General features: G+C 38.1%; 2 protein-coding genes across 2 annotated transcripts in view; one reads left to right on the top strand and one right to left on the bottom strand.

Annotated features, from left to right (window-relative positions):
* Positions 1-4,928: 4,928 nt before the first annotated feature.
* Positions 4,929-7,549, bottom strand: igfbp6b (insulin-like growth factor binding protein 6b). Its single transcript, XM_073823360.1, has 4 exons — positions 7,017-7,549; positions 6,129-6,163; positions 5,684-5,803; positions 4,929-5,446 (listed from the first exon to the last, which is right to left on the bottom strand). Exons 1-4 carry the CDS (start codon positions 7,357-7,359, stop codon positions 5,333-5,335), a joined length of 612 nt encoding a protein of 203 aa, XP_073679461.1. The 5' UTR covers positions 7,360-7,549; the 3' UTR covers positions 4,929-5,332.
* Positions 7,550-11,953: 4,404 nt separating this feature from the next.
* Positions 11,954-14,953, top strand: part of spryd3 (SPRY domain containing 3) — a 66,111-nt gene continuing 63,111 nt past the window's right edge. Inside the window, exons 1-2 of the mRNA XM_073823515.1 lie at positions 11,954-12,076; positions 13,541-13,677. Coding sequence (XP_073679616.1) covers positions 13,550-13,677 — 128 coding nt within the window. The 5' untranslated portion in view covers positions 11,954-12,076; positions 13,541-13,549. The remainder of the gene's footprint in view (positions 12,077-13,540; positions 13,678-14,953) is intronic.

The raw sequence follows: 14,953 nt of genomic DNA, 5'->3' as shown, positions 1-14,953 counted from the left end.
GTTCAGAGGAACAGATCTTGATATATTGTGACAGCAAGAATGTGTGTCAGACTCTCACCTGAGTGTACGTCACGTGGTTTGCGGACGTACAGGTGCGATGTGACTGTAAAAAAAAATCAGATCTAACCTAACCATAACTATTCTTGTGGCTCGCTCCTGTGGTTGACATGTCTGAACGAATCGTGTTTTGAGGCGGATCTTTATAATGATTCGGTTCGTTTACGAATCGGACTGAATCGGCCCGTGCGGTTCTCGAATAAGTGATTAAATAAGCCGAAACACGTTGTATTTAGCCTAATTAAAGTGTGCGAAGAGTGTTCAGCCAGAACATAATTAGTATTATTCAGTGTAAATTTGAATTATCCACTATTCCTCAACGCGAAGTAGCTAAGCCTATGGGTGAGACTTCCGGTTCATTATCCGGAAAATGATGAATGATGAGAAGAATAACAGCATGCAGTAAACGGTAAAACTGTTTGGTATACGAACCAGTGTGCTAATAATTAAGATAATAGCATAAATTAAAATAATATGGTAATATGGCAATTTGCAATATCAAGCAGCAAAACAAGCTGTTTTGTACAGCTAAAAATAGCTGGATGCATGAGACCAAAAGCCAGACCCGAATAGAATAAACAAGAAGAAACAGATGGATATTTACATTTTAAATTACTTATTTGAAATATTTAGGCAGTTTGAGCCGAAACACGGCTGCAACAAATTGAACTGGAATGCATAAAATTACAATAAACAATAATTTTTCTTCTAAAAACTTAAAACATTTTAAAAGATGTAATATTGCACGCAAATATCCACCTTTTTTTCTGTAAGAGCTGGCGTGGAAATTTGTAAACTTTATGGGTTTGACTTCCACTCTCATCCATATACATCTTGTTTTGCAGCTTGATATTGCAAATTGTGTCTCACTGTATTAACTTATCATTAACGTATTATCTTAATTATGAACACACTGGTTTGTATACCAAACAGTTTTACTGTTTACTACATGCTGTTATTCTTCTCATCATTCATCATTTCCCAATAGCGGATAATGAACCGGAAGTCTCACCCATAGGCTTACTGCACGTTGTTATTCTTCTCGTTATTTCCCTATAGCAGCTAACAGTGCTGGGTAGTAACTGATTACATGTAATCTGGATTATGTAATCAGATTCCAAAAATTAAGTACTTGTAATTTTAGTGTATTACATTTTAAAATGATTGTAATCAGATAACACTTACCTCTTTTTTGGATTACACAATTACATGTTATTCACACAATGGCAGCAAATTGTTTTAAAATGTATTGATTCTGGATGTCTGGACAAAAATATTTCAAACCTGGAAGAATTTTGGCGTTTATTATAGGATTCCCGAACATTTTTGTCACCCCTTAAAATAAAATACTTGCTTTAAATATGGCTAAGGAAGTTAATATTTCAATAATTTAACTCATCCACATGTTTTTCTCTGATGTTGGTTAAAGGTCACATTGACTTGCAGGTAAACAAATTAAATATTTATATGTTTAATGTGCACGTGTTTAAATTGCTTTTATTTTACGTTTATATGACCCTGCTGAAAAAAACCAGCTAAAACCAGCCTAGGCTGGTTGGCTGGTATTAGCTGGTTTAAGCTGGAAGTGGCTGGGTTTAGCTGGTCTCCCAGCCTGGGCAGGCTAGTCAGGCTGGTTTTAGCGAGTGGTTTCCCAGCCAGACCTGCTAAGACCAGCCTGACCAGCCTGGCCAGGCTGGAAAAGTGGCCAAAACCCCTCTAAAACCAGCCTGCCGACCAGCTATGACCAGCTAAAACCAGGCTGGTTGACCAGCTAAAACCAGCCAACCATCCTAGGCTGGTTTTAGCTGTTTTTTTTTTCATCAGGGGAGTTAATGAATTATTAGGTTTTTATCAACTCACTAATATAATGTTTAATGCATTTTATGATGTTTACATCAAAAAGTGGAATATATTTTATTTCTCTTTGCTTTTTTATATACATTTTCTATTTAATGCTAAAGCAAGTTTGATAAAAAGTAATCTAAAAGTACTCTAAAATGTAGTCAGATTAAATTACCTAGAATAAGTAATCTAGATTACATTATTTACTACAGTTTTATCATGTAATCTGTAATCAGTAACGGACTACAATTTGTAATCCATCCAGCTCTGGCGACTAATGAACCGGAAGTCTTACCCATAAACTTACCTTTGCGTTGAACAGCGTTGCCAGGTCAGCAGTTGTCCCGAGGAATTGGTCTACTTTCAAACTGTTGCTGCGGGTTGAAAGGCAGCAATAAAGTAATATTTTGCCACTGAAATGCTAATTTTACCACAGGAACCCCACCACAAAACGTGTATTTTTCACCCTGGAATGCAAACAAAACACGATTGGGCTACTTTTGAGTAGCAATTCGGCGGGCTTTCTTCTGAAAACCTGGCAATCCTGGCGTTGAAGAAAAAAGTGGATACCAGTGGCTACTTAAAGGTTGTATCAGCAATTTCTAGCCTGAAACATAAAGTGTCAAATTCAGCTGACCTTTCATCACGATCCGCTCGCTGCCTGCCCCATAAATTGTCTGTGAAAAAACCGCGTCTCTCTGGTCAGCCCTAGGGTCCGAGATATGCCAAAAAAACAATCGGCACTACCAACCTTTCCACAGATAAACAAACAGTGTTCCAACCAATCAGCGTCAGGGGTTTGGTGTTGTGGACTTTCGCTCCGCCTCCCTCACATCCCTGCACCAGTAGGAAAGTCCACAACACCAACCCCCTGACGCTGATTGGTTGGAACACTGTTCGTTTATCTGTGGAAAGGTTGGTAGTGCCGATTGTTTTTTTGGCATATCTCGGACCCTAGGCTGACCAGAGAGACGCGTTTTTTTCACAGACAATTTATGGGGCAAGCAGCGAGCGGATCGTGAAGAAAGGTCAGCTGAAATTGACACTTTATGTTTTAGGCTAGAAATCGCTGATACAACCTTTAAGTACGTGAAAGAATCATCTGGTACGTTAAAAAGAATCGTTTGAAAGATCCGATTCGCGGAATTGAATCGGACATCCCGTTACGTCAAATCATAGCTGTAAGAAAGTCTTAAAGTCTTACCGTAGAAAGACTACGAGCCATATCTAGAGATCATAATGTCAGTATAGACTTGGAAGTGGACTTTTGACTTTTAGGCCACTAAGCAATCACTTAAAGCAAACAAAATGAGAGGATTCACATAGCAACACCCTGGCAACCACTCAAGCACAACAGGTAAGCACAACTCACATTCACATGTGTCGAAATGAGCTATAATTAGTATATTTGTTATTTAACATGTATAGGGAATTGTCTTAGCAATAGCAGAGGTGTCTGGGAAGCCTTTTTGAAAAATCATAAGGAACTCTTGTGTTTTTTAAGTGGCTGTATATCAAATGTCAGCAATGTATGTGGATAAAATGCTGTTATATAGCCTATTCCTTTTGCATATTCTATATTTTGGCACACACAGTGAATAATATATGCATACAAAAATGTTGCTTCCGTTACAGAGGGAATAAATTCTCCAAGTCACAGTGATCCAAAGTAGGGCATGATGAAAGCACAGACATATGCTATATTCTGCTATATGTTGTTACCTTGGAAACAAGCATATGGATTGTTGTGTGAGTATACATGTGCATGAATCTGCCCTGGCACAAATGCTCCAGCACTCTAAATAATTCATCTTTCCTTTAGATTGATGAGAATTAGACTGTATAAATAGCATATGTGACTGCTTGGCTGATATAACAAGATAATATACCCTGATAAAGCACAAAGTTATTCTTAGTAGGCTAAATTTGTTCTGGGCTTGCAAAAAATGCACAGTCACCATAGCTCAGTATGCACAAGGCAATATTTGTATGTGACATTTGTTTGAGCATACGGCTGTAATTTTGCAGCCAAAAGCAGCATCTGCTTGTTCTTGTTGCCTTTGCTAATTCATGGCTTCTGCTTTTATTTTTTTTAACGTCTCTTCAAGTTGTGCATGTGCATGGTTTGAGAGTATTCATAATGCAAAGAGCCAGTCTTTATATTAACATATGCATTTATTTTTCTCTGTATCCGTTTATTTTTTTGTATCATAGTTCTTGCACACGTTATAGTTTTTGCAATGGGTGCCTTTTCAAGGGCCCACAACTACTGGCACATATATTGATACAACAAAATCAGTGTGAGGTACATTGATCAGACATTATTTTGTGCACTTTTTTCTCAATGCATTGTGGGAATGAGAAAACACAGGGTTCTGAACAAAATACCCAAATACAATCGGAATATTGAAAATGAAGCAATAACACTTTCCAATACTGAAGGATCAACATAAATAATGAAACAAGTGTGACATAAAATAATAAAAAATTATATAAAAAACACATGTACAGCAGTAAATGCTCTTAAGGGTGTGTTTAAATTCTATTTTTGTTTTTAATCCCTTTTTATGGCATGGCACTCACTCTCTTAGCAAATAAAATAAGCTCTGTTTTGACAATGAAAAAACTGCTGACAATATAAAAATACATGGCATCGTAGTTCATTAAATAAATCAACAATTTATATATATTTATATATATATATATATATAAAATAGCATATTGAAATATAGAAAAATATGCCTAACAACTTCTCGAAAAAGGTAACAGCCATCAGCATTCAAGAATTTTCCACCTCATGACACAACCAACCACGATAACCTCACTTATGTACAAATAATCCACGACGTGTGTTTGCGGTCAGAGTGTCGTATGAACGAAAAAGGAGTACTTCCCAAATGTGCACATTATGATAGCGTTTAGATGTCGGTTACATGACAATGTGTACGATTCAAAAGTATGCAAGTCTTTGAGGAAAATATTCAAGGAAATTTAGTAATACTCCAGAATAAATTAGACGAGAAGGTATATTCCGTTTTCATAAGTATAGTTTAGTCAGTGTATCATTGGAGAAGGGGAGAGGGGACGGGTTCGAAAACATAGTCACCCCGTCTGCTTAATAGCTAAACAGCCCATTGACAAACAAACATAGAAGTTGTGGCCAGGAATTAAATATCTCTCTGTAACAGCTGACCTATCCCAACTTAAGCTCATGTGGTGTAGTGGTCATTATTTCTGTGTTCTGATGCTGTTTGTTCGAGTTTATGGCAGTGAACGTGGTCTGGACGTTCTGAGTGAGGGCCCGTTCCCGTGTGAAGTGGTTTATCCCTGGTGTGTCCTGGTCAGGCAGTGTCTTGCACCGAGCTGAAGTCATCCCCTCTCCCTGTACCCCTCCTCTTCCTCCAGGCTCAGAGCTATGGGGCCGTCGCTCCCCTCACTCTCCGTCACATGGTAAAATGCCATCCTCCCCGGCACGTGACGGCAAGGTGTTGCCCATCTCGTCGACGCACCAGCAGTGGCCACGCTGCATGCCCTTAGAGGACCGACACTACAACAAAACAGGAGATTGTTCTGGCTTTGGTACGTCAAAGGTTGTCAAAACTTCCTCCTCAGTTCATTTAAATTAAAACCAACTTCCACAAGGAAGTAGGGTAGATGCTACTATTAAAAAACCAAAAGAACTAACAGTTTAGTTGCTTTGGCAATGTAAAGCCTTTTTACCATGCCAGTTAAGCCACTTGAATCTTAAAAAAAAATTCCCATTTGAAGTCAATTTAGCCAGTACCTGCTTTTTCCTGTAGAAACCACGAGTGTCACAGTTCGGGATGTAGATGTCACGATCGGACTGGAAAATGGTGAGCTCGAGACCTCGCAAGACAGTGTTGAGCAGCTTACGACATGGAGCCTGGTGAGGAAATGTTGAGAACATGCCACACGTCATACTTAAGAACGAATATGTTGTATATTTCTAAGAGACATTTTGATCATTCACTTTTTCTGACACTGATTTTTGTGTATATACCACAGCTTAGAGGTACACAAATGAGTTTAATTATATTAAATTATCTTTATATTAGATTTTTGATCATTAAAAATTGATATTGATTTAACAATTGATATAAAACAATTAATAATGAAACATAATGAACTCTTTTTCCAGTGGATTGTATTGGTCATGCTCTATTTAGATTGTAAGCATTGATTATAAAAGCCAAAAAGGATAGACTCACCTTTTCTATCTCACCACTATTCGAAGGATGTGGCCCTGTGAAAAAAAAGAAACATTAATGACTATGCATTTTTCAGAAAAAGACCTTGAAACCTGTGATTTGACTGAATTAATATGTTTAGCTGTGATTTGAGAGTATATGTTGCTTGATTTGGGTTACTTAAACTCGTCAACCCACATTTTTAGAGAATGGTTGGTCAAATCATTCTTATGAATTGACAGTATAGGCTGTCTTAAATTGTAATGACCTAAAGTAAACAGTAGATGGAGACTGCATGACTACATTTCACCTGCTACATGAAATGACACTGTAGGAATGTGGGTGACACTGATATACACTCAAGAACACACACACACACACACACACACACACACACACACACACACACACACATACACTACTCTTGCTTTTTATCCCCTGTTTCTACTCTTTATCCTGCTCTGAATAGTTCTGATGTCCATATGCATGGCACAAATGCATACACTGTCACACATCTGTACTCATATACACCCCTTGCACATTCATTCAAACGCCCGTTATTACAAGTGATCTTCATCATGCGTATTTACGAGGTGCGAAAGCCTCAAATCACAGAAATGCCTTTACACCCTGCAAGAATTTACAGCCATCACATGCAAACCAGCAGCTATTCCCGGCACTTTATGCACATGTCCTTGGTTCAGTTACAGTTTTGTCATCCTACCAAGCCTGTGATATGGACACTGCAGCACAGCGGCTTGCCAGCACATCCATGGAAGCTGAAATGCATCCTCAAGCTATTTCACCATGGTACTTAAAGCAGATTACCCATCGCATTTTCTCACCGCATGCGGCAACGCCGGCACGGAGGAAGGGACCGCAAAGGCATCCGCTGGCTGAAACTCTTACCTGTGGGGCGGGGCCTCTCGGTGGGACTCGTTCTGCTCTGTTTGGCGCAGAAGCCTCTGCCCTGCAGCAGAGCCTGAAGGGGGCTGTGTTCACGTGGAGGGGGCACGCAGCGAAGCCCCCTGGCGCAGCTCAGGGTGTAAACCCCGCAGGGCTCCCCCAGCGCCAACACAGTGGTGCTGGGCGCTCCGGCAGGGTCCCTGGAGGCCCGGCCCGCGCCCAGAAGGTGCCCGTCTTTGCAGGTCAGGCAGTTCTTGTGGGGGCCCAAGCGACCCGCCAAGGACCAGGATCCACAGTGGATGAGCAGCAACAGGACAACGGGCGTCAAGTTGGAAAGGAAAGACATCTTGCGTCTGGGTCTCAGGTTCTCCAAGCTCGGTTGTGTCGTACGTGGCTGATGCTATTTCTGGAAGTCTGTTTCTCTTTCCTCTCTGTGCTTCTTTGCTGGCTTTTCAGCTTGGTGAGGCTGCGAGCCGGGAGTCCCCTGCAGTGCCAGAGGATACAAACCGAGAACGAGTGAGAAACGGCAAGCAGCGGCTTTTAAAGATCTGAAAGGCGGTGATAGAGAGCGAGAGGGAGAGAGCACAGTTATGACACCTTCAGGGGCTGGGACTGAGAGACAGAGAGAGAGAGAGAGAGAGAGAGAGAGAGAGAGAGAGAATGTGTAAGGGGGGGTGGAAAGAAAGAGAGAGAGAGGAGAGAAAGAGAGAGATTATTTTTCCTTTTAGAAATCATCAAGCACTGCTCCAGCTTTCCCTCACCCATTATTGTATCTGGAAACATTCCTATGCCCAGGATACTTACTCTGGCTATGATGGTTACTTTTTCTGCATCATCTGTGAAAATGTTAGAGCATTCTAGTAATCTTTGCCATGGTAACAATGAAGGCGAGGGATTCCATTTCTCTGCCGACTACGGTAATTTGCTTGTGGGAGAGTCGCTCCATTAACCCTGTTGCTTCTAAGAATGATCAGCCACTTCATAGAAGTCAAGCTTTTTTTTATGTTCCATTGTAGTATTAACTACTCTTTGAACCTTTTAGATGCAGGAAAACTACTTATTAAAGTTGTGATGAAACACAAGTGGTGACAGATCTTTTATTCAGTATTCTGAAATACTTCCGAGCATCAAAAAAGACAAAATGTAGAGCAGGGATTTGAATTGTGGTTCAGTTTTTGAATGGATCAATCAAAAAATGGATGCAGACGAGCTTGAGCTTGGGGTTTAAGTGCATGAGTGGAAAAGTCTAGCATTTGGCTCGGAAGTTACGGATTCCGGAGTCAAAAAGTTGAAAAAATGAAACATATTTATAGACCAAGCATTTACAATAAGGGAGGGTTTAGCCAAAACTAAAAATTCTGTCATTAATTACTCACTCTTATGTCGTTCCAAACCTGTAAGTCCTTCGTTGATCTTTAGAATGCAAATTAAGATATTTTTGATGAAATCCGAGAGAAAGGTAGGTGTGAATGATGGTGGAGAATGAAACGGAAGAGAGAAATCGTTGAATAAAGTTGTTATTTTCATTTTCTTTGTGCACAAAAAGTACTCTCGTAGCTTCATAAAATTTTTACAACCACTGATGTCACATGGACTATTTTAATTATGTCCCATTTCAGTTGCGTTGCTGTCTGTGCAGGGTCGGAAAGCTCTCGGGTTTCATCAAAAATATCTTAATTTGTGTTCTGAAGATGAACGACATGAGGGTGAGTAATTAATGACAGAATTTTCACTTTTGGGTGAACTATCCCTTTAAGTTGTGATGTAAGAAATGCCGTTTCTGGGTCCAAGCCTCTACTTGTTTTAGCTGAGAACACTCAATCTCAACAGCCGTTGATAAGTACTATTTATTCACATATTTAAACAAAGCTTTTAAAAACTAAAGGTATAAATTACAGTCTCCATGCTCACGGTGTCCTGGACACCAATATTTGAATGATTCATAAAGGATGAGTCGCTTCCTGGCCATTTAAGATTTCTGTCTGGAGTCAGAAAGGTATGTAATGGATTACAATCAACCAAAAAATATTCAGACAACTGTTAGTATGAAAATATTTAGACAACTATCAATACTTTGTTGACCAATTACCAAGCAATGCTTCATTTTGTTCAGTCTGTGGTGTAAAAAAGTCACATTAGCAATGAGAGGAATAAACAAGAATTTTGAAATATATTATGTCACAGTTTACTTTATTTTGCTATCCTCACTTACATAAATGAACTTATATCTGATGTCTAAATAATAATGTTTGCTTTTGTGATCCAATAGGAGGGCGTTTGGACCCGGTGACATGTAACATCAGACTTAATAAGCAGATTGAACAAGCACCTGCATTGGAAACGTTGCTTATGATGGAGCGATTCAACCAAGACAGATTCTGCCACTTAATAGTTTATTTTGGAGAAGAGACTTGTGGATAATTGGGGCAGTGTTTTCGCTGGAATGTACACAAGACGATATATGCCAGCAGCTAATAATGCAATCCATCAGCCTAGTCAACCAGATAAATCTGATCTCTCCTGAGGATTTCATAAAGGTCTAGTTGTCCTTTGGCCCAGATACCATTAATGGAGAGTTTATGAGTTGTCTTTTAGTGCAGAGATGTCACAGAGTGCCTTGAACCAAGATTTATACCATCAGGATGCACCAAGCAGGTGTGTCTGATGGGGTCTCCTACATGCAAAAGCCTGCTTTCAGGTCACACCCAGCTGAAAGGGTCCCATAAGGACAGAGTGGTGTTTATTTGTTGTTGTCGTGAAGCGGGATGGAAGTTAAGATGTCAAAGACGGGCTGGAATGAGTGCAGAAGGCAAACAGGATTTAGATGATTATCTTACGATATTGACATGTGTGGTCACAGTTCTCTTTAACACAAACATGTTTGCTGAGTCTCGGTTTGTGCTGCAGAATAGTTGTGTTTATCGGTTACGGATAGCATTTAACAATCCCGATTTGATAGGCCTGACCTACTATAGATGTTTAACTTCTGGAAACCACTAAAGGTTGGAGTGTTCCTTGTTTGGGGAGATGTCGGCTGGCTGATGTTCTCTTATTAGAGTTGATTAGTCTTGGCATAGAACGCAAAAATCACCTGCCATCTGACATTCCCATCCGTGCCACAGCACGACCCCGTTCTCTGTTTCCACATGTTCTGGCTGGAGAATGTTCCAAGGAGCGTGCCAAACCGATAGGGTCTCGCTGCTTCCAGATTCACCAGATTACACGGTTTTCCTCCTCATCTCTGCGTGCAATTCAGAGTTCGATGGTTTCAGCTCTTGTGTTTCTTTTTTAACCTTTCTTAGTGTAACTTATCCTGTTTTAGGTGTTAAGCTCAATACACTTACTGTATTGTACATTTAACTCCTGCAGTCGTCATTATAAGGGCCTCTTAGATTCGGCCAAATGTTCTATAACCCACTTTTCTGCTATGTGAGGTAATAGAGTGCCAGACCATTTTAATAAAATGAAAGTACGTCCTCACAGTGAACGAAAAATGGAAATAGTTGTGTCAACACTTGTGTTAATAATGTTGGTATTTGTGTCACTTTACACGACGTTCTGGAATACTTGGTTCTGACTGGTCATACTTGGTATTCTATTAACTAATTAATCAGAATAATAACTGTAAAAGTCTCTCTTTTGGTCTTTACAAGTAAAATAATACAATAATTTAACTCAAATCAATGTTTATGTCATTTTTAAATATATTTATATTATTAATTAGCTGTGCAATAATATACGCCGTGTTTTTAATTAATCAAATGTGATTGCGGCCATATTAAAGCCATAAAATACAGTCAGGTGGCCATTATTTCAATGCAAAATAAACTTTGATTACTCTGTTGGGTTTATTTTTGCAATAATGACCATATAACTGTATATTGCCACTTAAATATAGCCGTAATTTTATTTTATATAAAAAACACATGATTCTGCAATGATACTGCATCATATTTATATTTTTTTATCTATAAAATAGGACCCTATATGTGACCCTGGACCATAAAACCAGCCTTAAGTAGCCTAGCATAGGTATATTTGTAGTAATAGCCAAAAATACATTGCATTTGTCAAAATGATCAATTTTTCTTTTATGCCAGAAATCATTAAGATATTACGTAAAGATCCATCAAGAGATTTAGTAAATTTCCTACCATAAATATATCAAAACTTGCATGGCTAAGAACTTAATTTAGGCAACTTTAAAGGCAATTTTCTCAATATTTTGAATTTTTTTGCACTCTCAAATTCCTGTCCTGTTAAAAAAACAGCTAAAAACAGCCTAGGCTGATTGGCTGGTCCTAGCTGGTTTTAGCTGGTCTCCCAGCCTGGCCAGCTAAGACCAGCCTGGGAAAGTGGCCAGAACCCCTCTTAAACCAGCCTGCTGACCAGCTAAAACCAGCCAACCAGCCAGCTGTTTTTTCAGCAGGGTGATATTCAAATAGTTGTATCTCAACCAAATATTGTCCTATTCTAACAAACTATACATCAATGGAAATCTTATTTGTTCATTTTTCAGATTAAGTATACATTGCAATTAAAAAAATGGCTCTAAGACTCCCTGCTGAAAAAAAAACAAACAACCAGGCTGGTTTTACAGGGGTTTTGGCCATTTTTACAGCCTGACCAGCCTGGCCAGGCTGGGAGACCAGCTAAAACCAACTACTTCCAGCTTAAACCAGCTAAGACCAGTCAACCAGGCTGGTTTTAGAACGTCTTTTAAATATATATATATTTATATTTATGCTTTATTCAATCGTTTAAAATGATATGTAATCTCTAAAACTGATCAAAAGCTCATTTCTCCTGCGCGGTTCCAGAAGCCCAACTTAAAAACCACAGCGACTCGCTGCGAAGTTTCTCATTGGTCAAATGCATGTCAATCAACCCTATGACAGTTTTCATTGGTGCGCCGCATTCATTCCTCCACTGACGCCATCCAGGAAGAGCCGCTCTCACTTCTGCGAAGTTTGTCAGGTAGCTTAGCTAATGGAGTCGAAAGCTAGAAGTAAACACAAGTGGCCTTAGCATGTTATAACGTCTTACTCACTGATGTACATAAGGTACGTACGTGACGAGATAATATTTAGATACGTTAGGCTTTAGTGACCGTAGACATGTAGCTGTTTTGTAACGTTTGTATTTTATTTCGAGTAACGTTAGGCCTCAAAGCTAATAATTTGTTAGCTATGCAAGGTGATTAGCAGTGATTGAAACTAACCTGCTAGTGCGAGTTATTGCAGCTGTTACTTAATAAATATTTCCCTTATGTCTCAAACGTGATATAAACTTTTCTTTAAACATACTAATATGATTTAAATAGTATGTTGTTATAATAGAAGCTATGTTATGGTTTATTGTTGACACTATATACAGCATAGATTTAATATAGTCAGATGCTTTTGTCTATGCTTCTAACTTTTTTATGAGAAGCAAATAATACCTGTATCTGTTGTTAAATAGATGTATACTGTAGCAAGTGATTGATATGAGAGTTATGACAGTCTAACAAAATTGTTTTCTGTCATATCCTGGATGTATGAATGAAAGCTGACACGTTACATCTATTGAGGCCTTTTAGACTCTTAGATAACTCCTCATAGTAAAATCATTTATTGCATGTGTATAGCCCAAATATGACAGTAAGGCCCTGTGATCTATGAAAAGGTTTTGTTAATGACTTATAACTGAGGAACTTTATACTGTGGATTCAAGATGATTAAGTATTTAGTGCCGAGTGATGTTCATCTCAGGTGTAGGTGGGGAGATCCCATCCCATTTCCAAAGCATTGCACAATTTGCAGCAGGGTTTCCCAACCTTTTTTTGTGGCTGAGAACCTTAGATGTTAAATATTTACTTGAAGCATCCACTGAGATTTTAATTAATATTTAAATAATTGAACAACCCATTCGCATATATATAGTTTCTTTGATGACAGTTATTGGCCACATGATTTGTAAGTAAACTTATTATTGTTATTTTTTAATAATGTGTCATTATTATTATTATTATTATTTTTTTTTTTAATTTGTGTTTTTTTTAATTATTTGTATGTAGGGCTGCACTTAGCCAATCACATTGCAATTATTTTGTTATACTGAAGATTTAAGTAATAAAATTGAACAGAGTAAGCTAGACTTTAAATAGACTGAAACCCAATCAAATAGAATATTATAATGTTAATCTTTGTAATATTAATAAGTGCACTTATTATTAGTTTTAACTCTAATTATAGCAAATAAAAACAGAAATATGTTAAATAAAATTTGCAGCTCCATTTATTCATTAATTTATTATTAGCTAATTTTCATCATCTCTTCATGAACTCCTGTTTGGGAAACCCTGCATTAGTAGTTAAAGAGCTGAAAACATACTAATTCTGCATCATTGGAAAATGGCTAAAAGCTATATAGCCTGTCCACATTTGTATTATTACTTCCACGTCTCGTGTCTTGAATGAGTTTCGAATCTCAGCTGCTCAATCTGAAACCTTTAAACCTTACGGCATCTGTTTTCCGCTCCACAGACCTATGAGATGGATGATATCAATTTACACTACAGATTCCTGAACTGGCGGCGCAGGATCAGAGAAATCAGGGAAGTCCGTGCTGTTCGTTATCAAGAGCGATACAAACGAATGTTGAAAAATGGAGACACGCTAAGGTAGGTTTGCCCAGCGAGTGACCCTCGCTCTGTTCTTTTTCCACTGTGTTTGGTAATCAGCTCCTGGTCTGCGTTGACCCCCCTAGTTTGTATGGAAAAATTCTGCACTGCTTTTCATTTATCCTTATTTATTTGTATATTTTGAATTGCACAACCATCCACCCCCATCAATATCAGCGAGCTGGGCTTGCGAGCGCAAAGCATTGCGAGTGCGTGTATTTGAGCCACTAAAGACGTAATCAGCCTTGACTCACTTGACCTCACTGATTGAAACAATTATAATTTCAGAGGAAGTCAGTGGCTACTTGTTTTTATTTGATCAGAATAAGGATGAAAAGCAAACTCCGTTTTCCGTTGGAAAATTAAATAGGCTCCGCACATGTGATGTTGTAATTTTCAGAATTAATTCGTATCAGTTTGTTTGTCCAGTTTGGGAATTCAAAGAGTGCAAAAAATGTGTTCGCTGACTTCAAAGGAATAAAATATTGTAAATATTTACTAAATGTTTTGGAAAATCCCTATGCTCACCAAGGCTGCCATTAATGTGATCAAAAATACAGTAAAATTCAACAGCAAATTTAAAGAACGGTAAATTATTCCTGTAATGCTAAGCTGAATTTTCAGCATCATTACTCAAGGAACATTTATTATTATTATTATTATTATTAATATTGAAAATAGTTGTTTCTTATGTTTTTGTGGAAATAATGTTTTTTTCCAGGATTCTTTAATGGATAGAAAGTTCAAAAGACCAGAAACTAAAATATTTTTAACATTATAAATGTCTTTGTCTTGTCTAAAATGTAATGTATTAAATGTACTAAAAAGAAACAAATATTAGCCCTCTGTCTATCTATCTATTTGTCAATAGTTTACATACACCTTGCAGAATCTGCTAATTGTTTTACCAAACAAAAAAGACGTTTGCATATAGTACACAAGAGAAAAAAATGTTGAATTTATAAAAATGACCCTGTTCAAAAGTTTACATACACTTGATTCTTAATTCTGTCTTGTTGCCTGAATGATCCACAGCTGTTTTGTTTTGTTTAGTGATAGTTGTTCATGAGTCCCTTGTTTATCCTGCACTGTTAAACTGCCTGCTTTTCTTCAGAAAAATCCTTTAGGTCCCACAAATTCTTTGGTTTTTCAGTTTTGGTGTATTTGAACCATTTCCAACAATGACTGTATGATTTTGACATCTGTCTTTTAACACTGAGGAAAACTGGTGGGCTCATATGCAACTCTTACAGAAGGTTCAAACGCTCTGATGCTA

This window comes from Garra rufa, chromosome 18 (assembly GCF_049309525.1).
Source record: "Garra rufa chromosome 18, GarRuf1.0, whole genome shotgun sequence".
Taxonomy (NCBI): Eukaryota; Metazoa; Chordata; class Actinopteri; order Cypriniformes; family Cyprinidae; genus Garra; species Garra rufa.
The sequence above is the reverse complement of the archived record's forward strand: the minus strand, read 5'-3'. Positions and strand labels throughout refer to the sequence as shown.